This window comes from Miscanthus floridulus, chromosome 7, assembly GCF_019320115.1.
Source record: "Miscanthus floridulus cultivar M001 chromosome 7, ASM1932011v1, whole genome shotgun sequence".
NCBI lineage: Eukaryota > Viridiplantae > Streptophyta > Magnoliopsida > Poales > Poaceae > Miscanthus > Miscanthus floridulus.
Genome location: NC_089586.1, coordinates 132,546,702 through 132,573,417, shown reverse-complemented (window position 1 = coordinate 132,573,417; position 26,716 = coordinate 132,546,702). Strand labels below are relative to the sequence as shown.

At 41.9% G+C, this 26,716-nt stretch overlaps 1 protein-coding gene across 2 annotated transcripts; it reads left to right on the top strand.

Moving 5' to 3' along the window:
• The first annotated feature begins 21,898 nt into the window (after positions 1 to 21,898).
• LOC136468034 (serine/threonine-protein phosphatase PP1) lies at positions 21,899 to 26,494 on the top strand. 2 transcript variants are annotated; one of them, XM_066466891.1, is made up of 4 exons: positions 21,899 to 22,533; positions 23,842 to 24,401; positions 24,496 to 24,690; positions 26,260 to 26,494. In XM_066466891.1, the coding sequence occupies exons 1-4, from the start codon at positions 22,356 to 22,358 to the stop codon at positions 26,275 to 26,277; spliced, it is 951 nt and encodes a 316-aa protein (XP_066322988.1). In that variant the 5' UTR covers positions 21,899 to 22,355; the 3' UTR covers positions 26,278 to 26,494. The 2 variants fall into 2 exon arrangements, with proteins under 2 accessions (XP_066322988.1, XP_066322987.1); XM_066466890.1 differs by lacking the exon at positions 26,260 to 26,494 and having other exon boundaries at positions 21,899 to 22,149; positions 22,301 to 22,533; positions 24,496 to 24,941.
• Positions 26,495 to 26,716: the final 222 nt, after the last annotated feature.

Sequence of the window (26,716 nt, the reverse complement as noted above, 5' to 3'; positions counted from 1 at the left end):
CCCTCAAGCGCATCTTGGAAACCTCATCGTCCGGTGGAAGAAGGGGATCATCGTACTCCACCTCAAGAAGAGGGTACATCTGGTGCGGCATGGGAGGGGCCATCATGTTACAAATTGATAAACAAAGGATTAGAGTATTCAAATTAACAATATTCAAATTAATATTATGTAGCATTACAAAATTTGAATTACTTGTTATGCAATACGAACACAATATGAAAGCACCTATTGCCCTCGTCTTCTATGCCTGCTAGCCTTGTAACTAGATTCTTTGCAAACGGAGCAAAGATTCCTACCACGGGTCTTGTTGAAGTCTCCCCCATCGTACATGTCTTTGCCGTACCCTCTCATAGCGTCCATGTCCCCATTGAGTCGCTTCTTTTTCTTCCTACCCTTCCCTACCTTCATTAGATCCGGATGCGGCACATAGTCATAACCATTATAAGGTGGCCACTGTGTCGGGTCAAGGTACGACTCGAAGCTCATCTCCCAAATACTAACGGTGTTCGAACAGAGATACAAGAGTGACATATATGGCAGATCCTCATAGCTGTACCCGCGAACCCTGTAGGCCATGATCATATGAGAGCAAGGAACATGCATGATCTGAGGGACATTGCAACTGCACTCTACCTTTTCAAGATCAACTCGGTAGTTTCGTCCACCATAACGTTCGCCGCCCAAGCTTGTGCCACCCTTGCCCATACACTAAAAATATGGTGGCAGGGTCCATACGGCTCGGCGGTGTGCTGCTTGGCCAATTCCTCAGCCTCCTTCAAATGTTCAGCTCCGGCCTTTCCAAAACGCCCCTGCTCAGCTATATTCCTCTGCGCAAGTTCCCACCTCTTCACAAAATATTCATTGCACTTATGAAAGGAGAACTCAACAATTCCAGACATAGGCAATGATCGAACTTCGGTGAATACACGGTTGAAGGACTCCAAGGAGTTAGTGGTCATAATGCCATACCTAAAACCCCCATCGTTATATGCTAACGTCTACTGAGCCTTCTATTCCATCTGCGCCTCTAACCAGGCTTTTCCGCTTCATTTACCATCTTGTCTAGTTCTCTCTTTATCTCCTTGAACTGGTGCTTTGTACGTACACAACATAGAGCATTTACCTTGTCACATACCTCCTGCTTCCGCTGATGTCGCCAGAAATTAGCGGCAAAGTGTCTCATGCACCATCTATGTACTAGAGGCGGGAACCCATCTATATGCCCATCTATGAGAGCTCTTAGTGAGTAGTTGAAAGCTCTAGTTTGGTTTTAGTTAATTGGTGAAACCCTAAGTGCTAACCTAGTTTATCAAGATGATCATAAGATAGGTAGCACTACTCTAAGTGATGAAGCAATGACGAAGATCATGACATTGGTGATGATCAAATGCTTGAACGTGGAAAAGAAGAAAGAGAAAAACAAAAGGCTCAAGGCAAAGGTATAAAATGTAGGAGCCATTTTGTTTCAGTGATCAAGACACTTAGTAAGTGTGATCACATTTAGGATAGATAGCCATACTATTAAGAGGAGTGAAACTCGTATCGAAATGCGGTTATCAAAGTGCCACTAGATGCTCTAATTCATTGCATATGCATTTAGGATCTAGTGGAGTGTTAACACCCTTGAAAGAATTTGTGAAAATATGCTAACACATGTGCATAAGGTGACACACTTGGTGGTTGGCACATTTGATCAAGGGTGAAGAAGTTAGAGGTGAAATGGAGTTGGTCGCAATGATGCTGGCGTCGGTCTACTGATCGGACGCTGGGTCACTCAGCGACCGGACGCTAAAAGGCTGTGTCCGGTCAAGCTATCAGATGGCACAGTGGTTAGGGTTAAGCACCGAACGCTAGGCTGTGTCCGATCAAGCATGACCAGACGCGTCCGGTCGGCAAAAATAGGATTTGGACCCTTACTGGAAACGACTGGACGCTGAGGGTCTAGCGTCTGGTCAGCTCTGTCGGAGCGTCCGGTCAACATTTTGACCGTTGAGATCAAACATTCACTGTTGAACGCAGGTGACACGTGGCAGCCATCGGGCGATCGGACGCTGAGGACCAACGTCCAGTTAGTTCGATCGGAGCGTCCGGTCAGCCCGATCAGTGCCTAGTGAAGGGGTACAACGGCTCTATTTTGTGGGGGCTTCTATTTAAGCCCCATGACCGGCTCAAGCTCACTCTCTTGCACATTTTCATTGACATAGCAACCTTGTGAGCTTAGCCAAACACCTCCCACTCATTTCCATCATTGATTCATTATCATTGTGAGATTGGGAGAGAATCCAAGTGCATTGCTTGAGTGATTGTATCTAGAGGCACTTGGTATTCGTGTTGCGCTGCGGATTTCGCTTGTTACTCTTGGTGGTTGCCACCACCTAGATGGTTGGAGCAGCGGTGGAGGATTGGCACGAGTCAGTGATTGTTCGTGGCCATCTCCGGTGATTGTAATGGGAGTTGTACTTTCCCCGATGGAGTGCCGAAAGGTAACTCTAGTAAATTGCTCGTGTCATTGAGTTACCTCACTTGTGGGTCGGTTCTTACGGTGTCCTATCATGTGGACGAGGTTTGTGAAACACCTCTTAGCCGCTGAACCACCAAGTGTTGGTTGACACAACGGGGACGTAGCGTGTTGGCAAGCACATGAACCTCAGGAGAAAATCAATTGTCTCTTGTCTTTGGCATTCTCCCAGTGATTGGCTATATATTCATCTTGTGATTGGTTCATCCCCTACACGGCGGTATAATCACCCTACTCACTTATTTACATTCTTGCAAACTAGTTGATACAAGCTCTTTAGTGTAATTAGAATTGAGAGCTTGCTTTATTATTTACATTCATCTAGTTGAGCTCTTTAGAGTAGCAAGATTGAGAGCTCTTAGTGAGTAGTTACATAGCAAGCTTGTGTGACTAAGTAATCATTGCAACTAGAATTGTTGGATAGGTGGCTTGCAACCCTTGTAGAGCTAGAGCAAGTTTGCATTACGCTATTTGTCATACTAATTAAATTGCTCTAGTTGATTTGTAGATTTTTAAATAGGCTATTCACCCCCCTCTAGCCATATTAGGACCTTTCAAGTGGTATCAGAGCCGTGGTCACCGTTTGTGTAAAGGCTTAACAACCTCTATGTCAAATTATGGCTCAAGTTGTGTTCAACCATGTGGGGGGCAAACCACCATTCTTTGATGGCACAAGCTATGATTATTGGAAGAGAAAAATAAAGATGTATCTTAGTTCAATCAATGATCAAGTGTGGGAAGTGACGGAAAATGATTATGCTATCATTGATCCGGACAATCCTACCAACCAAGATAGGACCAACAAGCAATGCAACACAATGGCTCTCAACACCATATACAATGCCATTGATTCCAAGGTGTTTGAGCAAATCAAATATTGTGAAAGAGCAAATAAGGTGTGGACAAGATTGGAGAAAACCTATGAGGGCACACTGGAGGTGAAGAGTGCCAAGTTATATATTCTCAAGGACAAGTTGATAAGCTTTAAGATGAAAGATGATGAGAGCATTCCGGAGATGTTCCATCGCTTGCAAGTCATTGTCAATGACTTGAAGGCCTTGGGAGAGAAGATCAAGAATGATGATGTCTCTTATCGGTTCTTGATGAGCCTACCTCCAAGGTTTGAAATGTTGAGATTGCTAATCATAAGAGGAGGATTGAAGGAGATCACCCCCAACCAAGTACTAGGTGAAGTCATGACACAAGAAACATACCGTGTGGAAAGGGAGGGGGTGATAAGGAGGACAAGAAGAAAGATGAAGACAAGAAGAAGAAGAGTGTAGCATTCAAGGCTAGCTCATCATCATACAAGAACAAGGGCAAGTCCAAGAAAGAATCAAGTGATGATGAGGATCTTAGTGATATTGATGATGAAGCTATGGCTCTCTTTGTGCGCAAGATGGGCAAGTTCATGAAGAAGAAGGGATACGGTGCAAGAAAGAGAAGAGATCACACCAAGAGCAAAGAATATGTGAGAAGATGCTACAATTGCAAGAGTGATGTGTTTGCAACATTCAAATCACTTGTCAAAGGCATTCACAATAAGTTTGAAACAACAATCAAGAAAGTTAGAAGTGAAAATGGAAGCAAGTTCAAGAACACTAGAATTGATGTGTTATGTGATGAATTTGGAATTAGACATCAATTCTCGGCCAAGTATACTCCTCAATCAAATGGGCTAGTTGAAAGAAAGAACAGAATCTTGATTGATATGGCAAGATCAATGTTGAGTGAGTACAATGTGAGTCATTCTTTTTGGGCCGAAGCCATCAACATGACTTGCTATTATAGCAACTGACTCTATTGTCACCCCCATGATGAAGAAGACACCTTATGAGCTATTGAATGGAAGAAAGCCAAACATTGCATACTTTTGGGTCTTTGGATGCAAATGCTACATATTAAAGAAAAGCACTAGATTGAGCAAGTTTGAAAAGAAATGTGATGAAGGTTTCTTGCTTGGTTACTCCACTACTAGCAAGGCTTATAGAGTTTGGAATTTGGCTAGTGGTACTCTTGAGGAGGTTCACGATGTGGAGTTTGATGAAACAAATGGTTCCTAAGAGAAAGATGGGAATCTAGATGATGTGAAAGGCACTCAATTGATCAAGGCAATGAGAAACATGGACATTGGTGAGTTAAGGCCTAGAGAGGTGATTGATATAGAAGATGACAAGAATTAAGTGCTCTCTAACTCAAATGTGCAAGCTAGTGGTTCTCATGATCAAATTCAAGTAAGCACTAGTGATGGCAATGAGCAAGATCAACAAATGGCTAGTTCATCATCTCAACTAAGTGATCAATCAAATGCTAGCAATCAAGTGCAAGTGCTTCAACCAACTAATGTTGCAAGAGATCATCCATTGGACACTATCATTAGTGATATTTTAAAAGGTGTGCAAACAAGATCAAGATTGGCTTCATTTTGTGAGCACTTCTCTTTTGTGTCATCCATTGAACCTAAGAAGATAGATAAAGCTTTGAGGGATGTTGATTGGGTAAATGCTATGCATGAAGAGCTAAACAACTTCACAAGAAACCAAGTATGGGATTTAGTTGAGAGGCCTAAGGATCATAATGTGATAGGAACCAAGTGGGTCTTTTAGAATAAGCAAGATCAAGATGGGATAGTAATAAGGAACAAAGCAAGATTAGTGGCTCAAGGTTACACTCAAGTTGAAGGTCTTGACTTTGGAGAAACATATGCTCCGGTTGCAAGATTGGAAGCAATTAGGATCTTGTTAGCCTATGCTTGTGCCCATAACATCAAGTTGTACCAAATGGATGTGAAAAGTGTATTTCTCAATAGGTACATCAATGAGCTTGTGTATGTTGAGCAACCTCCCGGTTTTGAGGATAAAAAGAAACCCAACCATGTGTACAAGTTGAGAAAGGCTTTGTATGAATTGAAACAAGCACCTAGAGCATGGTATAAGAGATTGAGGGATTTCCTACTCTCTAAGGGGTTCAAGATGGGAAAAGTTGACACCACTCTCTTCACCAAAAAGCTTGAAAATGACTTGTTTGTAATGCAAATCTATGTTGATGATATCATCTTTGGGTCAATAAATCAAGAATTTTGTGAGGAGTTTGGCAAGATGATGGCAAGTGAGTTTGAGATGTCCATGATTGGAGAGCTTAGTTACTTCCTTGGTCTTCAAATAAAGTAAATGAAGAATGACACATTTGTGAGTCAAGGCAAGTATATCAAGGATATGCTCAAAAAGTTTGAAATGGAGGAAAGTAAAGCTATTAGTACACCAATGGGGACAAGTGGAAGCTTGGATAGTGATGCTAGTGGCAACATGGTGGATTAAAAGATGTATCGGTCCATGATTGGAAGTCTACTCTATGTGACCGCATCAAGGCCGGATGTGAAGTTTAGTGTATGCATGTGTGCTAGATTCCAAGCCTCACCAAGAGAAAGTCATTTAAAAGCAATAAAGAGAATATTGAGGTATTTGAAGCATACACAAAATGTTGGATTATGGTATCCCAAAGGAGCAAGATTTGAGTTGATTGGATATTTGGACTCCGATTATGCGGGATGCAAAGTTGAGAGAAAGAGCACATCGGGCACATGTCAACTATTGGAAAGATCACTTGTGTCTTGATCATCAAAGAAGCAAAATAGTGTAGCACTTTCAACCGTCGAAGCGGAGTACATTTCGGCTGATAGTTGTTGTGCTCAATTACTTTGGATGAAGGCTATCTTAAGTGACTTTGGAATTAAGTTTAAACAAATGCCATTGCTATGTGACAATGGAAGTGTCATAAAGCTCACCAACAACCCGGTTCAACATTCAAGAACAAAGCATATAGATGTCCGTCATCACTTCATAAGAGATTACCAACAAAAAGGGGACATTTGCATAGAGAGTGTGGGCACCGAAGATCAACTTGCCAACATATTCACCAAGCCACTTGATGAGAAGAGGTTTTGCAAGCTAAGGAATGAACTGAACATACTTGACTTCTCCAATATGTGTTGATGCACCCCCAATTTATATGACATGTCTCTCCTTCGAGCAATTCAAGGTAAAAGTTGATTGGCATGGCATACATCCTTGCTAAGGACATGAGTAGTGCATCTAGACATGTTTCACATTTGAATAGGCTCATTCATGAAAATCAAATGAATTTGATGCTTGTATGGTACCACTATTGCTTGTATGTTTGAAATGATCTAGTGGTAGCATATGACATGTTTATGGGCTTGCAAACCTAGTGTTTGATTTAGAAAATGAGCTATAAGTGTTTAACTCAACATGGTACAAGATAACCCTTAATTCGAGGTGTGAAGAAGCTTATCCTTGGATCAAACCGAGTTAAATATTTTTTGTAAGTAATCTAGATTGAACCAAATTGGGAAAATGATCCTCATTTCATATGATTTCACCCCAACATATCTATAATTTGAGGTCACCTTTTGTGCTAATTGTTGACATTGATAATCCTACCCTATCTATACTCTAAGCCTTTGTGGTCATTGATGACAAAGGGGGGAGAAATAGTGTACAAAGATAGCGAAAAGACAACAAAGAAACAAAGGGGGAGAGGTAAAATATGACAAAGGAAGGGGATCAGTTAAAATTTTGAGCATACAAATAGGGGGAACAAGCTCATGAACTTGTATGGTGAATTTGAATGTGCATTACATATGTTTGCTTGCATGGCACAAGTTTTAAATTTCAATATCCATGCTTGTGTGGTGTATGCTAGTTATAAGCTTGAATGATGAAATGAGAAACTAGCATGCATAGGCTAAAGTAACTAGACTTATGTTCATTTTATGGAAATTAGACCCTTGCTTGTAATGTTGATCTCATGGGGTATTCTAGTTTTTGTGTATGTCTAGTTACTAATGGTGCTAAGGAAGGCATATTGGTGCACTCTGATTGGTATCACGCTTCAAAGGTCCATCTCTTATACCTTAGCATCATTTGGTAGAAATTGTCTCATATATTTCCTATCTAATCATATGTGCAAAGCTTCAATCCAAACTCTTAGCACATATGTAGGGGGAGCAATTGCTATCATATGGAGTTCATGAAACTTGTCAATATCCTTTACACATGGTAAATATGCTTGGGCAAGCAACATGGATTCAAATGAACTTTAATTCATATCTTTGTATAAGGGTTGTCATCAATTACCAAAAAGGAGGAGATTAAAAGCTCTAGTTTGGTTTTGGTTAATTGATGAAACCCTAAGTGCTAACCTAGTTTATCAAGATGATCATGAGATAGGTAGCACTACTCCAAGTGATGAAGCAATAATGAAGATCATGACATTAGTGATGATCAAATGCTTGAACGTGGAAAAGAAGAAAGAGAAAAACAAAAGGCTCAAGGCAAAGGTATAAAATGTAGGAGCCATTTTGTTTCAGTGATCAAGACACTTAGTGAGTGTGATCACATTTAGGATAGATGGCCGTACTATTAAGAGGAGTGAAACTCGTATCGAAAGGCGGTTATCAAAGTGCCACTAGATGCTCTAATTCATTGCATATGCATTTAGGATCTAGTGGAGTGCTAACACCCTTGAAAGTATTTGTGAAAATATGCTAACACATGTGCATAAGGTGATACACTTGGTGGTTGGCACATTTGATCAAGGGTGAAGAAGTTAGAGGTGAAATGGAGTTGGTCGCAATGATGCTAGCGTCGGTCTACTGACCGGACGCTGGGTCACTCAGCGACCAGACGCTAAAAGGCTACGTCCGGTTGAGCTGTCAGACGGCACAGTGGTTAGGGTTAAGCCTCGAATGCTGGGCTATGTCCGATTAAGCATGACCAGACGCGTTCGGTCGGCAAAAATAGGATTTGGACCCTTACTGGAAACGACCGGACGCTGAGGGTCTAGCGTCCGGTCAGCTCTGTCGGAGCGTCCGGTCAACATTTCGACCGTTGAGATCAAACATTCACTGTTGAATGTAGGTGACATGTGGCAGCCATCGGGCGATCGGACGTTGAGGACCAGCGTCCAGTCAGTTCGACCGGAGTGTCCGGTCAGCCCGATCAGTGCCCAGTGAAGGGGTACAATGGCTCTATTTTGTGGGGGCTTCTATTTAAGCCCCATGACCGGCTCAAGCTCACTCCCTTGCACATTTTCATTGACATAGCAACCTTGTGAGCTTAGCCAAACACCTTCCACTCATCTCCATCATTGATTCATCATCATTGTGAGATTGGGAGAGAATCCAAGTGCATTGCTTGAGTGATTGCATCTAGAGGCACTTGGTATTCGTGTTGCGCTACGGATTTCGCTTGTTACTCTTGGTGGTTCCACCATCTAGATGGTTGGAGCAGCGGTAGAGGATTGGCACGAGTCGGTGATTGTTCATGGCCATCTCCGGTGATTGTAAGGGGAGTTGTACCTTCCCCGGCGGAGTGCCAAAAGGTAACTCTAGTAAATTGCTCGTGTCATTGAGTTACCTCACTTGTGGATCGGTTCTTGCGGTGTCCTATCATGTGGACGAGGTTTGTGAAACACCTCTTAGCCGTCGAACCACCAAGTGTTGGTCGACACAACGGGGATGTAGCGTGTTGGTAAGCACGTGAACCTCGGGAGAAAATCGATTGTCTCTTGTCTTTGGCATTCTCCCGATGATTGGCTATATATTCATCTTGTGATTGGTTCATCCCCTACACGGCGGTATAATCACTCTACTCACTTATTTACATTCTTGCAAACTAGTTGATACAAGCTCTTTAGTGTAATTAGAATTGAGAGCTTGCTTTATTATTTACATTCATCTAGTTGAGCTCTTTAGAGTAGCAAGATTGATAGCTCTTAGTGAGTAGTTACATAGCAAGCTTGTGTGACTAAGTAATCATTACAACTAGAATTATTGGATATGTGGCTTGCAACCCTTGTAGAGCTAGAGCAAGTTTGCATTACGCTATTTGTCATACTAATCAAATTGCTCTAGTTGATTTATAGATTTTTAAATAGGCTATTCACCCCCCTCTAGCCATATTAGGACCTTTCAAGTGGTATCGGAGCCATGGTCATAGTTTGTGTAAAGGCTTAACAACCTCGATGTCAAATTATGGTTCAAGTTGTGTTCAACCATGTGGGGGCAAACCACCATTCTTTGATGGCACAAGCTATGATTATTGGAAGAGAAAAATGAAGATGTATCTTGGTTCAATCAATGATCAAGTGTGGGAAGTGACGGAAAATGATTATGCTATCATTGATCCAGACAATCCTACCAACCAAGATAGGACCAACAAGCAATGCAACACAATGGCTCTCAATACCATATACAATGCCATTGATTCCAAGGTGTTTGAGCAAATCAAAGATTGTGAAAGAGCAAATGAGGTGTGGACAAGATTGGAGGAAACCTATGAGGGCACACCAGAGGTGAAGAGTGCCAAGTTATATATTCTCAAGGACAAGTTGATAAGCTTTAAGATGAAAGATGATGAGAGCATTCCGGAGATGTTCCATCGCTTGCAAGTCATTGTCAATGACTTGAAGGTCTTGGGAGAGAAGATCAAGAATGATAATGTCTCTTATCGGTTCTTGATGAGCCTACCTCTAAGGTTTGAAATATTGAGATTGCTAATCATAAGAGGAGGATTGAAAGAGATCACCCCCAACCAAGTACTAGGTGAAGTCATGACACAAGAAACATACCGTGTGGAAAGGGAGGTGGATGACAAGGAGGACAAGAAGGAAGATGAAGACAAAAAGAAGAAGAGTGTAGCATTCAAGGCTAGCTCATCATCATACAAGAACAAGGGCAAGTCCAAGAAAGAATCAAGTGATGATGAGGATCTTAGTGATATTGATGATGAAGCTATGGCTCTCTTTGTGCGCAAGATGGGCAAGTTCATGAAGAAGAAGGGATACAGTGCAAGAAAGAGAAGAGATCACATCAAGAGCAAAGAATATGTGAGAAGATGCTACAATTACAAGAGCCCTGATCATGTTGTAGCAAATTGTCCCTACAATAGTGATAATGATGAAGATGAGAAGAAGAAGCACAACAAGGATAAGAAAGAAAAGAAGGAGAAGAAGGAAAAGAAGATGACCTTCCAAAAGAAGAAGAAAGGGGGAGGCTATGTGGTCACATGGGATAGTGATGGCTCTTTGGATGATGATAGCTCTAGTGATGATGACAAGAAACGTCTCAAGAGAGCATTAGCAAGCATCACCATCAACAAGAAGCTATCCATCTTTGACACTCCATCGACATGCCTCATGGCAAAGACTACCATGGTAAAATATGATGAGAGTGGTGATGAATGTGAAAGTGATTCTTGTAGGGATGATGACGATGACGATGAGGAGTACACCAAGGAGGAGCTCTTGGACATGTGTGAGCAAGTGCACGCTTGCAATGAGATGAAGAGAAAGGAGTGCAAAGAATTGCGCAAGAAACTAAAATCTCTGAGCAATCCTTTGATGAGCTCAATGCCACTCATGAGAGGCTAATGGAAGCCCATGAGAAGCTTGGCAAAGCTCACTCTAAGCTTAAAAAGGCTCACTCCTCTCTCATTAAGCAAGTCAAGAAGGAGGAAGCCAAGAAGGAGCAAGTGACAGTAACATGTGATGTGGGACTAACATATGATCTTATTGATGAATCTTTTTATGAACCCATTATTGTTGCTCCTACTAACACTTCTTGTAGCACAACCATCTCTACTCCACCTATGAATGATACATCACTAATGGTGGAAAATGAAACCCTCAAGAAGGAGGTGAATGAGCTCACTCGTGCCTTAGGCAATGCCTATGATGAAGATGCCCGCTTGCTAAAGTGCTTGGGTAGCCAAAGGTTTTCTCTCAACAAAGAGGGATTAGGCTATACCCCCAAGAAAGACAAGGCGGCCTTTGTCACTCCCAAAGTTAGCTTTGTGAAGGGCAATTATCAGTTTTGCAATAGATGCAAGCAAGTTAGGCATATAGAGCAAAATTGCAAGACTAACAAGAACAAGCTACCAGATGTATCCTTAATCAAATTTGATTCTTGTTACATGCTTTATAAGGGTGTCAATGGTGTAAAGGCTAAGTTCATTGGTACATCAATTGTGGGCCCAAAGAAGAAGGCCATTTGGGTACCAAAGTCCTTGGTGACTAACCTACAAGGACCCAAGCAAGTTTGGGTACCTAAAAAGAATTAATCTTCTTTTGTAGGTAAATTATAAAGCCAGAGGAAGGCATTGAGTGCTTGATAGTGGGTGCACACAACACATGACCGGTGATTCAAGAATGTTCAATTCAATCAATGAAAGCAAGAGCAATAGGATTGATAGTATCATATTTGATGACAATAGAAAAGGCAAGGTCAAAGGGTTTGGTAAGATTGCTATATCCAATGATTTGAGCATTTCCAATGTGCTACTAGTAGAGAGCTTGAACTTCAACCTATTATCGGTAGCTCAATTGTGTGATCTTGGTTTCAAGTGCATATTTGGTGTGGATGATGTAGAGATCATAAGTGTAGATGGCTCTAACTTGATATTCAAAGGATTTAGATATAAGAATCTATACTTAGTTGATTTCAATGCTAGAGAAGCTCAATTGTCAACATGTTTGATCACTAAGTCTAGCATGGGTTGGTTATGGCATAGAAGGCTTGGTCATGTTGGAATGAAACAATTGAACAAGTTGATTAATCATGACTTAGTTAGAGGCTTGAAAGATGTCACCTTTGAGAAAGATAAGCTATGTAGTGCATGTCAAGCCAGAAAGCAAGTTGGTAATACACATCCTAAGAAGAGCATGATGAGCATATCTAAGGCATTTGAGTTGATGCACATGGACTTGTTTGGACCAACCACATACACTAGCATTGGTGGAAACAAATATGGATTTGTGATTGTGGATGATTTCACTAGATACACATAGGTATTCTTTCTCGTTGACAAGAGTGATGTGTTTGCAACATTCAAATCATTTGTCAAAGGCATTCACAATGAGTTTGAAACAACAATCAAGAAAGTTAGAAGTGACAATGGAAGCGAGTTCAAGAACACTAGAATTGATGTGTTATGTGATGAATTTAGAATTAGACATCAATTATCGGCCAAGTATACTCCTCAATCAAATGGGCTAGTTGAAAGAAAGAATAGAATCTTGATTGATATGGCAAGATCAATGTTGAGTGAGTACAATATGAGTTATTCTTTTTGGGCTGAAGCCATCAACACGACTTGCTATTATAGCAACTGACTCTATTATCACCCCATGATGGAGAAACCTTATGAGCTATTGAATGGAAGAAAGCCAAACATTGCATACTTTCAGGTCTTTGGATGTAAATGCTACATATTAAAGAAAAGCACTAGATTGAGCAAGTTTGAAAAGAAATGTGATGAAGGTTTCTTGCTTGGTTACTCCACTACTAGCAAGGCTTATAGAGTTTGGAATTTGGCTAGTGGTACTCTTGAGGAGGTTCACGATGTGGAGTTTGATGAAACAAATGGTTCCTAAGAGGAAGATGAGAATCTAGATGATGTGAAAGACACTCAATTGATCAAGGCAATGAGAAACATGGATATTGGTGAGTTAAGGCCTAGAGAGGTGATTGATATAGAAGATGACAAGAATCAAGTGCTCTCTAACTCAAATGTGCAAGCTAGTGGTTCTTATGATCAAATTCAAGTAAGCACTAGTGATGGTAATGAGCAAGATCAACAAATGGCTAGTTCATCATCTCAACCAAGTGATCAATCAAATGCTAGCAATCAAGTGCAAGTGCTTTAACCAACTAATGTTGCAAGAGATCATCCATTGGATACTACCATTGGTGATATTTCAAAAGGTGTGCAAACAAGATCAAGATTGGCTTCATTTTATGAGCACTTCTCTTTTGTGTCATCCATTGAACCTAAGAAGATAGATGAAGCTTTGAGGGATGTTGTTTTGCGTTCGGTTGAGCTGTCAGACGTCACAGTGGTTAGGGTTAAGCACCGAACGCTGGGCTGTGTCCGATCAAGCATGATCGGACGCGTCCGGTCGGCAAAAATAGGATTTGGACCCTTACTGGAAACGACCGGATGCTGAGGGTCTAGCGTCCGGTCAGCTCTATCGGAGCGTCCGGTCAACATTTCGACCGTTGAGATCAAACGTTCACTGTTGAACGTAGGTGACATGTGGCAGCCATCGAGCGATCGGACGCTGAGGACCAGCGTCCAGTCAGTTCGACCGAAGCGTCCGGTCAGCCCGATCAATGCCTAGTGAAGGGGTACAACGGCTCTATTTCGTGGGGGCTTCTATTTAAGCCCCATGGCTGGCTCAAGCTCACTCTCTTGCACATTTTTATTGACATAGCAACCTTGTGAGCTTAGCCAAACACCCCCACTCATATCCATCATTGATTCATCATCATTGTGAGATTGGGAGAGAATCCAAGTGCATTGCTTGAGTGATTACATCTAGAGGCACTTGGTATTCGTGTTGCGCTATGGATTTCGCTTGTTACTCTTGGTGGTTGCCACCACCTAGATGGTTGGAGCAGCGGTGGAGGATTGGCACGAGTCGGTGATTGTTCGTGGCCATCTCCAGTGATTGTAAGGGGAGTTGTACCTTCCCTGGCGGAGTGCCGAAAGGTAACTCTAGTAAATTGCTCGTGTCATTGAGTTACCTCACTTGTAGGTCAGTTCTTGCGGTGTCCTCTCATGTGGACGAGGTTTGTGAAACACCTCTTAGTCGCCGAACCACCAAGTGTTGGTCGACACAACGGGGACGTAGCATGTTGGCAAGCACGTGAACCTCGGGAGAAAATCGATTGTCTCTTATCTTTGGCATTCTCCCGGTGATTGGCTATATATTCATCTTGTGATTGGTTCATCCCCTACACGACGGTATAATCACCGTACTCACTTATTTATATTCTTGCAAACTAGTTGATACAAGCTCTTTAGTGTAATTAGAATTGAGAGCTTGCTTTATTATTTACATTCATCTAGTTGAGCTCTTTAGAGTAGCAAGATTGAGAGCTCTTAGTGAGTAGTTACATAGCAAGCTTGTGTGACTAAGTAATCATTGCAACTAGAATTATTGGATAGGTGGCTTGCAACCCTTGTAGAGCTAGAGCAAGTTTGCATTACGCTATTTATCATACTAATCAAATTGCTCTAGTTGATTTGTAGATTTTTAAATAGGCTATTCATCCCCCTCTAGCCATATTAGGACCTTTCAGTAGTGACCTCATAAATTGTGTGCCTAGTGATCATAACAACTAGAATTGTTGGATAGGTGACTTGCAACCCTTGTAGTGCTAGAGCAAGTTTGTATTTCGCTATTTGTTATACTAATCAAATTGCTCTAGACGGTTTGTAGATTTTTGAATAGGCTATTCACCCCTGCTCTAGCCATATTAGGACCTTTCAGGTGCCCCTATACTTTCCTGTCAAGAAAGTGCCATCAACAAGTATGACGGGCTGACAAAACTAGAATGCATGTTCTATTTGCGCGAACGACCAGAGCACACGATAGAGGACATGCCTCAACGGGTCCCGAAAACACATCCCGTCGGTGTCCACAAACCATTTCAAGTCAGGGTTGTAGTAATGCATTGCACATAAGATGTAGGACACCCTGTTGTACGCTTTCTCTCAACTACCCTATCAAATCGCCAGGGCAATTTGCTTAGCACGCCAAGCCTTTTCATACTTCACATCGTACTTAATGAATCCAGATATGGACTGTTGTAAAGAAGACATCGAAATGTCGTTATTGTCATCAATGAGCCCTAATATATGACAGGGCAAGGTAACGTGTAGTGGGCTGCTGATGATTTTTCTCCTCCCTGTTTGATAGGCAAGTGTGGGGTTCGACAACTTTACTTATCCTCCACTTGCCATCGCTCTGTCTCTTCGTGCATTTAACCTCCACATACAACCATTTTTACATATCACGTGGTACCTCAACTCCTAGTCCGAATGAGTGACGGTGTACGACCTATGGTGGTACACAGCATAGTCCTAAAGGAAGAGCTTCATCTCTGATATTATATTGAATATCATCCCCTTCCTAAGGGTTTATTTCTCATGGTCAGACAATGATTTCCTACACATCTAGAGACCGGTGTCACAAACTACCATATCTGTCATGCTGACATCCCTACAGATTGGAACACCCCTGAAAGGTACATTCATCGACCTTAGTTGCTCAAGCTCAGTCGCTGTGTAAGGTGGTGGTGGGACATACTGCTGCGCTTCGCTAATTCTGGCCCATAAATCATAGGGGGTATCATATGTTGCCAAATCTATGACTAGTCCACCCTAAGCTTGGATGCCATACAAAACCTCAGTTGGTACTGGTAATGACATAGTATAAACTGGTACTGGCATGACATCAACTGGTGTTGGCATAGCATCTGTACGACTATACCTTCTTGGTCATCATCAGAATGGTCTAAATCACTGCTAACTACATCACCGATCTTGTCCTCCTCCTTCTGCTCCTCCTCTTCCCATTCGAACTCATTCACATACAACCTACTACAGTTGAATGAACTGCTCCTGCGTCAACTGACCGTCCAAATCCATGTTATCCTAAGTTGGTTCCCCTTCGACACCATCAATGGACGGGCCGTCTTGAACACCCTGTATCTTGTACCCATTCTCCACCACCACCTTAGGCATGGGCACATTGGAACCATGGAGCACCCTAGTGTAGCGGGACCAGTGAGCAGGGTTGCGCAAGGGCATGAGGACATAGTGTGTCCTAGTCTTCCCAGTATCAAACCTCTCATTCAGTGTGAAATCATCGTCAAACTTTGCATTCAAACGGACACAAAGATCGTTGAAGCTGGAAGGTTCATCAAACTATTCCAATTCTTCTTTCATATCCTCAAACATACCATCTTATCTCCTAACACTTCCTCCGTATAAAACTCTAACACAACAATCCATCTGCAAAAGCATTTCAAGAAACTTCATCAAGTCATCGAAATCGTCGTACGTAATGTCCATAGTAATATTAATACCTATTCTAACTATAACTATACTAACTAATCTAATATTAACATCTATACAAGGCTAACTACAACAACTAATTAGACTAAATCCAATATATAACTAGACTCACTAATTATACTGACTAAACTACCTAACTTTACTATCTATACTAACTTACTATATTACCTATACTAACTAAACTAACTAACTTTACTAACTATACTAACTATACTTTACTAATTATACTAACTTTATTTATTTTACTAACTTACTATACTAATAATATCGATTCAATCAACAAATACACTAGGGGAGTACCTCGCGGCAGTGGCACTCATCCTCGTGGCGGTGGCGCGCTAGACCGGGCCAGGAGGTGCGAGCGCTGGCCTCGGTGGGCGCGGCGGGCAGCCGCCGTGCATGGCTGGAGGGGGTGGCGCGCCGGCGTGCGGGAGCGGCGGCCGCACCGGGCGGCCGGCGGCCGTGGCGTGCCGACGTTCGTGGCGCGGCGGCTGGCGTGCTCGGCGGTGGGCTGGCGCGGGCGCGACGGGCTTGCTGCTCGGGCAGGTGGGACTGGTCGCAGGGCCTATATTCGGCTCTGCCGCACCACGGATCAGGGCGCGGCACTGCCGCGCCAAGATCGGTGGCGCGGCAGGCCCTGCCACGTCACTGGTCAGCCTTTCCGGTCATCGCCACGTCAGTCATCCGCCGCTCCACCATACATGGCGCGGCACATGCTTTTCGCAGCGTAGGAGAGATTTAAAATTAGTTTTCAAAAAGTGTTAAAATTAAAAAAAAAATCCACACATTCATCAACATCGTTTTCTTCTGCTTGGAGCAGCAGTGAGTTGTCTTTAGGGTTCTTCGTCGTCGACAGTCACGATTTCTTCAAGTATAGCTTGAATGCTTCCCTTGGAATTCTTTTCGTCGGCGTGTGCAGCGTAGGAGAGATGCATGGTCACTTGTCATGTGTGATGGGTGCACCATGCATCTGATAGACACTGAGGCCAGAGCTTGGGATGAAACAGCGGTGGTACACGCAGGTACTTGTACACATGTCCATGGGGTGTGGTGTCGCAGAAATTTTGAAGATTGAAATTGCGGCAACAGGGAGTAATAAGGACTGGTTAGGCTGGCGTTATGAGAAGTCCAGTCCACGCCGTGCATACAGACTCGCTCTACACTCCCACCAAGCCACCAAGGCGTGGGTGTGGTGATCCGGTCCAGGGAGCAGTTCTACCGATGATGAACATGACAGGAGTGTTTCAAGTCATTTTTTTTTTGAAAGATCCGACAGAGTCGACTTATAATTTCTCCCACCATACTAAAAATTCTCTAATTAATATACGCTAGAGATATAGGACAACTAAAAACATTACTCGGCAAAGATTACTGTCCAAGATGTAAAGCCTAAGGACATTTTTGCCCACCAATTTTTTTTATTTCTATCAATAACGAATGATATAAAAAGGCTAACCAAACCTATTGGGTGGGTTTGAGCACATATTCTAGGCCAGAAAACCAGTCGGGCTTTTTCCAGGTCCGGTCCAACTTTTCCTCAGGTCTAGATACTTGCTATGATAAAATCCAAAATTTCTTCACAAGCACATAAAAAAAATAACGCTTTAATTTGAAATTAAATTCAAAAGCATTCAAAACAAGCTTAATTTTTTGTTAATGCAAGGATGACGCACACGTATGATTTATGACATGTTTAGAACTATTTGGTCTGTTACATTAATAAAAAGTACTAGTCAAAATTAGATTTCAAAGACTATAAGCGAAAAGTATCAATGACAAGGTGAGTTTTTTTTGTTTATGAAAAATAAAAGATGTCGTTTTCAGCCTGATGCTGGACGCTGATGGCATCAAAAGTTCTCATCTTGCTGGAGTTGTGTGCCTCTTTTTTATTGAACTACTAACACTGGATTAAATAGTTCCTACCAAGATCATGTATTTTTCTGAGACGGAAACCCCCGAAAATGATAAGGTCTAGAATCCTATGGCTGTGAGCATCACAATAAGTCATGCATAAGGCCGGCATGATGGTGGTGACCAACAACTGTTTGCCAGATTGCCCCAGTATCCTATTCGTCGTATCAAAGCAGCAATTGAAAAATGTGCATCTTGGGAAGCACACAGATCCTGCTGGAACATGCATACCAGCGACACCCTAGCCTGATTATGATTAACTATACTAGTGCGGATGCTTATATTATATTATATTATATTATATTATATTATATTATATTATATTATATTATATTATATTATATTATATATATATATATATATATATATATATATATATATATATATATATATATATATAAAAAATCACGCATAGCCTCCATCTATCTTGCCGAAATTTGAGAGATAGAATGAGATGACAGCTATATTCAGCTCTTGCTGCCCAGTCTTCATGATAACAGGCATGGAGCGCGTGATGAAAGAACAAAACTTAAGGCCTCGTTTAGATTGCGAAAAAAAATAAACCTGATGAATAGTATCACTTTCGTCTTATTTGGCAAATATTGTCCAATCGTAAACCAACTAGGCTCAAAAGATTCATCTCGTGATTTTCAACTAAACTGTGTAATTAGTTATTTTTTTACCTACATTTAATACTCCATACAAGCAGTTAAAAATTGATGTGATTGAGAAAGATTAAAAAAACTTAGAATTTGGATGGCATCTACACAAGCCCTAAGCATATCATACACTCCCCGTGTAAGTCGTCGCCCGAGCTCACCGCCGCCACCCTGTCTCCTACCTCGCTCCCTCGTGCTCGCCAGGGTCCCACAAAGCACAGGGAACTGTGTTAGCGCTCGGTGTTGAAACTTGCCACAAGCAATTTCTCTCTCCTCGTTTCTCCCTCATCCACGTAAACATTTGCTGACGTAGTTTAGCTATAAAACAACAGCATGTTCGGTTGGCTGGTTCGTATCGTTGCTGGTTCATGAAGAAGTACTGCTGGTTGGTTTGTGTGAGAGAAAAATATTGTTTCGGCTGGAAATTTACAATCATTTACGACAAGCCACAGGCAAACGAACAGGCTGCAAGTCGATGTGGATTACTGTAAATAGCTGAGACGTGTATATATATAATAACTGAAGACGAAGATCTAGATGTGACAAATGTTCTGTCCCTATGGATATATGTATTTCTCTTTAAACCAAATAATGACCCTCTTTTTTTGGTGTGTGGACACCGTACCAATGATTAGTAGGCCTACTTGGGAAGAAATTTCCTTGGCATTGGCATGGATCCCCGTGTTCAAAGATTCCACGGGCAGGATGACAAAGGCCTTGTTTAGTTCGTGAAATTTGGATTTTGGGGCTACTGTAGCACCTTCGTTTTTATTTGACAAATAGTGTCCAAACATTGACTAATTAGGCTTAAAACGTTCGTCTCGCAATTTCCCACCAAACTGTGCAATTAGTTTTTCTTTTCGTCTACATTTAATGCTCCATGCACGGGCCGCAAACATTCGATGTGATAGGTACTGTAGCAACTTTTTGGATTTTGGGGTAAACTAAACAAGGGCAAAAAGAAAAACATGAAAGTATGAACCCACCCACTCATCAGTCGCCGGTCTTGAGTTTGGGTCATCATGCATCTTCGACGTCTGGTCTTTGCTTTGGTCCAGAGCATGTGTGCATGATCACACACATGCATGAGCATGAGGGCACAGCACACCTACTACTACCTCCCCATCCAGAGAAAGAGCAAGAAGAGATCGAGAAAGTGTCCAAAATCCCATTCAGTAAGGAATACATATATATACATGTACTCCAGGCTTGCTTGCATCATTGGAGGGTGGTTCACTGCAACAACTACTGATGTAATCCTCGGATTAGTGCCCTGTTCGTTTGGCTGATAAGCCATGGTTGAAAGTACTGTTGGTTGATTTATTGTGAGAGAAAAATATTATTCGTTAACTGAAAAAGTATGGCTTATAAGCCAAATGAACATGGCGCAGATTACTTTGAAGAATACCTACAATACCATCTTTCAGCTAGTGCTAGTGGTTGTAAATTGGATGTCACTGTTTAAGACCACAGGAACACTAAGTTTTCCCGTTCCCGGCGATGCATCACTAAGAAAAATCCTTTTTTTTTGTGAAAAGGATGCATGACTACCGAAATCTAGAAGTGCAGGAATAGGGTTTTGGGCACATCTGCTGTGCAGAGGCAGTTTCGCATAGAAAGGAACGTTTTTTCCTCTTTCACAGCCGGTGAATAACCGAAAGTTATCTGTATGTACGAATCTAAAGCTGAAAAGTGAGAAGCGGTTAAACTGAAAAGCTTACTCGTATATAGAAAAAAAAGGAGAAGCAGAAGCTTATTCTTTTTCCACGACTGTGTACCATCATGTCCTGCAATAACTAAGTCATCTCCTCAGTTTATTTCTGTGCCTCTTTTTCCTGCTTTGAAATCTGAATTCCTCCATTTTGGTCATGGCACAACAGGTCATGATGCCTTAACCTTGGATATGAAGTGCTCACACCATGTGGCAGCGTACTTATGAATTTTTGCGGTCTGATACCAGAACTAATTTTTTTCTAGCGAAAATTACATGTACAGCGACCTCCATGTTCTGCTCAGCGTCACAGACGATCAAGCGAACGGAGTGTAGCAATTGCGAGGACAAATGCAGTACAAGAAATAATAGTTCTCTTCTTGCCAGGTCATAAATGCCTGCACCCACATTTTCTACGAACATCAGCGTTGCCACTGACTGTTCTCTTCTTCCATCCTTCCTGAAGGATACTCCTATGCGAGGCCTTGGCTTCGTTTAGATTACAAGTTTTTTCGCTCTCTCTTCATCACATCAAATCTTTGACACATATATAGAGTATTAAATATAGATAAAAAATAACTAATTACACAATTTAATTGTAAATTACGAGACGAATCTTTTGAGTCTAGTTAGATCATGATTGGACAATAATTATCAAATACAAACGAAAGTGCTACAGTGCCAAATACTGATTCCTAACCCCAATCTAAATAAGGGCCTTGTTTAGATTGGGGTTAGGAATCAGTATTTGGCACTGTAGCACTTTCGTTTATATTTGACAATTATTGTCCAATCATGGCCTAGGCTCAAAAGATCCGTCTCGTAATTTACAATCAAGTAATTAATTATTTTTTTATCTATATTTAATACTCCATACATATATCCAAAAATTTAATGTGATAAAAAAAGTAAAAAAACTTACAATCTAAACGCGAGGCTCCAAAGCAAGACAGACCCGAGCAACGATCTGTCAGACGAAAAGAGATGAGGAGAGGAGATGTGGAGAGCAGAAAGAGACGGCATCCATACTTTTTTTTTGTTCTTGTAATCTCCAGCCAAGGACTTAGACATGCCATGGAAGTAAACGGAGGGCCTATCCATAAAATGGCTTTGCTTTTATTCCAAAGTCCAATACAAGTCTTTGGCCTTTGGGGAATTGGCACAGGGGAGGAGAGAGAGAGACAGGGCAGTGCTTGAGAGAGAGAGAAGGGGACGGGGAGACCCATTACCAATGCCAAGAACAAGAAACCAGAGAGGACAGCCGCGAATCCAATCCGAATCCCCTCCAAAAACCCACCAAACTGCCTCCCCCATCTGCAAGAACAAGAGCAGCAGGAGAGCATCCTAGTAGGGGAAAAAAATAGGAGAAAAAAGAAGCCCAGAGAGACCAGCTGACCAAGCAAAAAGGTAGCATCTTTGTGTCACCAAGACACCGCCGATCACAGACCAAATCCCCTCTCCTCTGGTCCATCCCAAGAGTAGAGCCGCCAAGATTTCTTCGATCTGTGCTTGCGTTTTTCTCTTGTAAAGATTTCGTTTTTCCTTTGACTGTTACTAGCCTTGGGTTGTTGAGAAGTTTCGAGAAGAGTGGTGTGAGTGTTGAAGAGCTCAAGATGGATCCGGCCTTGCTTGACGACGTCATACGCCGGCTTCTGGAGGTGAAGAATCTCAAGCCCGGGAAGAACGCGCAGCTGTCGGAGTCGGAGATTAAGCAGCTCTGCGCTGCCGCCAAGGAGATCTTCCTTTCGCAGCCCAACCTGCTGGAGCTCGAGGCCCCCATCAAAATCTGCGGTATTTCCCCCTTCTCCCGTGGCTCCTGAGCAATTTCTTCATGTCGGTAGCACCCAAGATGACATCTTGGTGACCGCTTTGGTTGGTCAACGGGGTATCGCGCTGTTTGGTCTGTGCCTTTTTTGGGTCTTGCTGATGTCCTAAACCCGATCTTGTGATTGAAAGTATCCATTCCCAATCCTACCTTTGACTGTCGTCATGGCTTGAAGAATCGATTGAGGACTGGAATATAGGTGTACATATGTTGGTAGCTGTTTCCTCTTTGTAGTGATTAGGCATCCTTGGAATAGAAACTCTCTGATTCCATTTGCCGAAAGAAAGCTGCTAGTTTTTCTACCATCGATCTGATGGTCCTATTATAGATTTTGCGCGTACCATCAACTAGTGATGCTAAATCTTGAGGTATCAATGCTTTGGGTTACTAGTAAATCATTGCTGTGCTTGTATGATTGAATGGCAATATCAAAACCACATTTCAGATTTTCCAGAAATGCAGCACATCTTCAATCTTTCAGAGGGCTCCTGCTATTTGTAGAAGGATGATAATGTTATACGACATGGTTGCGGTCAGGATATTTTGTGAAAATGTTAAAGTGAACAACATAGATGCGTATAACCATGCATCCTATGAGAAATGAAAGCAGTATACTTAAATGAAAGTTCACTAAGCCTACTATTGAAATTGGATGATCATCATCACTGTCTTAGATGGAAGTCTTGAATGTTTGGTTCGTATGTATTGCTGACAAAAATGCACGCAAAGGCCTCTATCTGAGTTGGTTAGCTACCTTGAGTAGCACTCCTCAGCCTGGGTTCGACTCCTCGTGGGAGCGAATTTTTAGGCTGGGGTTAAAAAATCTCCTCGTCTCTCCCATGCCAAAGCACAGGTCTAAGGTCTGGCCCCTGTCGTGGTGGTTCTCACATGGGCTACGGTGCCACTGTGTATGGGTGCAGTCGTGCAGGTCGAGTTTTTTATAACCCTTGACAGTGTTATATTTCTGAGAAAGCACATCTACTTTATCCCACTTATAGGTTTTCATGCTGTGGCATAAATTGTATGTGACGAACTCTGGCTCCGCTGTTGTGCAGATCTTTAGGTCATACAAACAATGATAATACTTCCTTTCATGTTAGGTAAAAGTAAATCCTTCAGTTAATAAATTGTCAGATAAAGAGAATCTCAACACTATTTGAGTACCTGTACTGATATATGTAGCGATTTTGGTTAATCTGAGTATGAGTTACCCTTAAATGCCTTTAGTGGAGCTTCCTGACAAATATCGATCTCACATATTTTCTTCTGATCAGGTGATGTCCATGGGCAGTACTCTGATCTCCTGAGGCTATTTGATTATGGTGGCTATCCGCCTCAGGCCAACTACCTTTTCTTGGGTGATTATGTGGATCGTGGAAAGCAAAGCCTGGAAACAATATGTCTTCTTTTGGCCTACAAGGTCAAGTATCCAGAGAACTTCTTTCTTCTAAGGGGCAACCATGAATGCGCATCAGTAAATCGCATATATGGTTTTTATGACGAGTGCAAACGCAGATTCAGTGTAAAGCTCTGGAAAACATTCACAGACTGTTTTAACTGCTTGCCAGTGTCAGCATTGATCGATGAAAAGATTCTCTGTATGCATGGCGGCCTGTCTCCAGAGTTGAACAAGCTTGAGCAAATACTCAACCTGAATCGCCCCACGGACGTACCTGATACTGGATTGCTCTGTGATCTTCTTTGGTCTGATCCTTCCAATGAAGCAACAGGCTGGGCCATGAATGATCGAGGTGTTTCATTCACATTTGGTCCTGATAAAGTTAATGAATTCCTTGAGAAGCATGATTTGGACCTTATCTGCCGAGCTCATCAGGTTGCTGTGTTCTTAAAGACGTGACCTACGTATTCCCTTATAAACTATAAGTGTATCAATCGTTTACTTATGCTTTTACATTGTTGGAATGCAGGTTGTCGAAGATGGATATGAGTTTTTCGCTAACCGCCAACTCGTAACAATATTCTCAGCCCCTAACTACTGTGGAGAATTCGATAACGCTGGTGCCATGATGAGTGTAGATGAGACATTGATGTGCTCCTTCCAAATACTGAAGCCTGCAAGGAAGATGCTAGGTGGTTCAACTAATAACAAATCTGGCTTCAAGGTATGCATGATTAACATGGAAGCAGTTTATATCTGTCAAATAAGCACAATATGTTGCCCTACAAAATTGTTTGGTCCCTACCCTCTGGATATGAGTAGTGTTCTTAATTTTCAAAAGCATTATAACTTGATAGTGTGGCATGCTAGTGTTACTGTTTTCTTCAAAATGATGTAGCCATTTAATATCTGAATGCATGATTATTCAAAAGAATTTCTCAGTCTGGGTGCCAAACCTTTCACCAGAACACCTGCACCTGACAGGTCTTCTTTCTTTTGTTGTACACAATTGCGTCATTACTATTATTTTGTCTGCAAAACTCAGTTTTTGGTGTGAATGTGAGAAAGTTTTCGTACTAGAACTTGAATTCTTAATAGTACTTCCAAGTTGACTCGACTGGATGTCATGGTGATTTATAGGCATTTGTTAAGCCTATCTCTTGAAGTGCAGGCCTGGTGTAGTGGTGAGAGCTGTCTCACTGAGTCACCAGGTCGCGGGTTCGAAGCAGCCTCTCCGTAGATTTTGCGGGGGGAAGGCTTGCCTCGGTTTTTCCCTTCCCTAGACCCCACTCATGTGGGAGCCTCCGGCACTGGGTCTGCCCTTTTTTTTTGTTAAGCCTATCTCTTGCAGTCACCTATTATATCAGCAAATGGCTGCAAATTCCTTTACTATACGCTTGGCATTGGAATATGAAGTTGATCTTTCACATTGTATTGTATTCTGTGACATGCGAAAATATGTGCCGAGTTGCATGGCAAATTATATTGCTTTGGAATATATTTGGGCAGGCTTCAATTTCTCTTTCTCCCACCATATTTATTTTCTAGGTTCATGCTGCTGAAGTGCATGTCATTGTCACTGAGTGCATAGTTGGTTTTGACAGTGACCTTTCCTACAATCAACGCATACTAACAGTTGAACCCGTATTTCAAGTTGACCTATCTTGTTCTGTTCCCCACTGAGTATGGCACAACAAGAATATGACAGATGGTTGAAGTAGAGGGCTTATTTGCTAACTCTATATGAGATATGAGGATGTAAGGAATTAGCTAGACATCCTTGAATAGTTGGATGAACTGCCCATAAACAAAAGGTTTTCAAACAGAAATGAGGAACTTACCTAGTTCTGGCCCTCTGCTACATTACACAGCATCATACTTAATTGGGATGTCTAACCTGGATTTTAAATTTTATCAGGCACTTAGGAAAAACAATTCAAAAATCTCTGGACTATTTATTTGCTAACTCTATGAGATGTGAGGATGTACGGAATTAGCTATATATACATCCTCGAATAGTTGGATGAACTGTCCATAAACAAAAGGTTTTCAAACAGAAATGGGGAACTCACCTAGCTCTAGCCCTCTGCTACATTAACAGTTTAACACGATATCATACTTAATTGGAATGGGTAACCTGGATTTTAAATTTTATCAGGCACTTGGGAAAAATGATTCAAAATCATCTGGACTATTGAGTGACTTTGTGATATACCTATCAACCTATGTATGACACTAGTTGACACCAGCATCTAAATGGAACTCATTTCATCTTTTGACTCTTTGTTTACAGTCATTGAGAGGATGGTGACAATGGCCTGATGGTGAGCGCGCTGCGATCGACAGGGGTACATCTTACAGCAGCTGCAACTAACAGGCATATGCATTTTCGCGGAAACCACATGGGCCTGCAAAGGGCAAAGCAGATGTAGAACTATGCATCTTCCATGTTGGATTAACACTCTCGTAATGTATTATTATTGGTTTTTACTGTGCGGATCTCCTATGATATGAGAGGATGTGAATGAGTACTGCCCCCTTTCCTTTGCGTCCTAAAATTCGAAAGATTCAGCCAGGCATGCGCCAATAAAAATAGCCAGATCATTTGAGCCGAGTTTCCATCCGGTGGGCACAACAGCCAACACCATTTCCTTCGGATTTCTGAATCTGGTCGTTAGAAATTATTGATTATTGTTCTCCTTTTGCCCTCTTTTGGTCGTTGAGCTGTCTGAATTGGGTTCTCCATGATT

What these genes read in the sequence shown, in the direction of transcription:
- LOC136468034 (XM_066466890.1), top strand. Translation starts at nt 22,356, where the DNA reads ATGGATCCGGCCTTGCTTGACGACGTCATACGCCGGCTTCTGGAGGTG. An exon ending in GGCCCCCATCAAAATCTGCG is followed by an intron (nt 22,534 to 23,841) that starts GTATTTCCCCCT and finishes TCTTCTGATCAG; the next exon opens with GTGATGTCCATGGGCAGTAC. An exon ending in TTATCTGCCGAGCTCATCAG is followed by an intron (nt 24,402 to 24,495) that starts GTTGCTGTGTTC and finishes GTTGGAATGCAG; the next exon opens with GTTGTCGAAGATGGATATGA.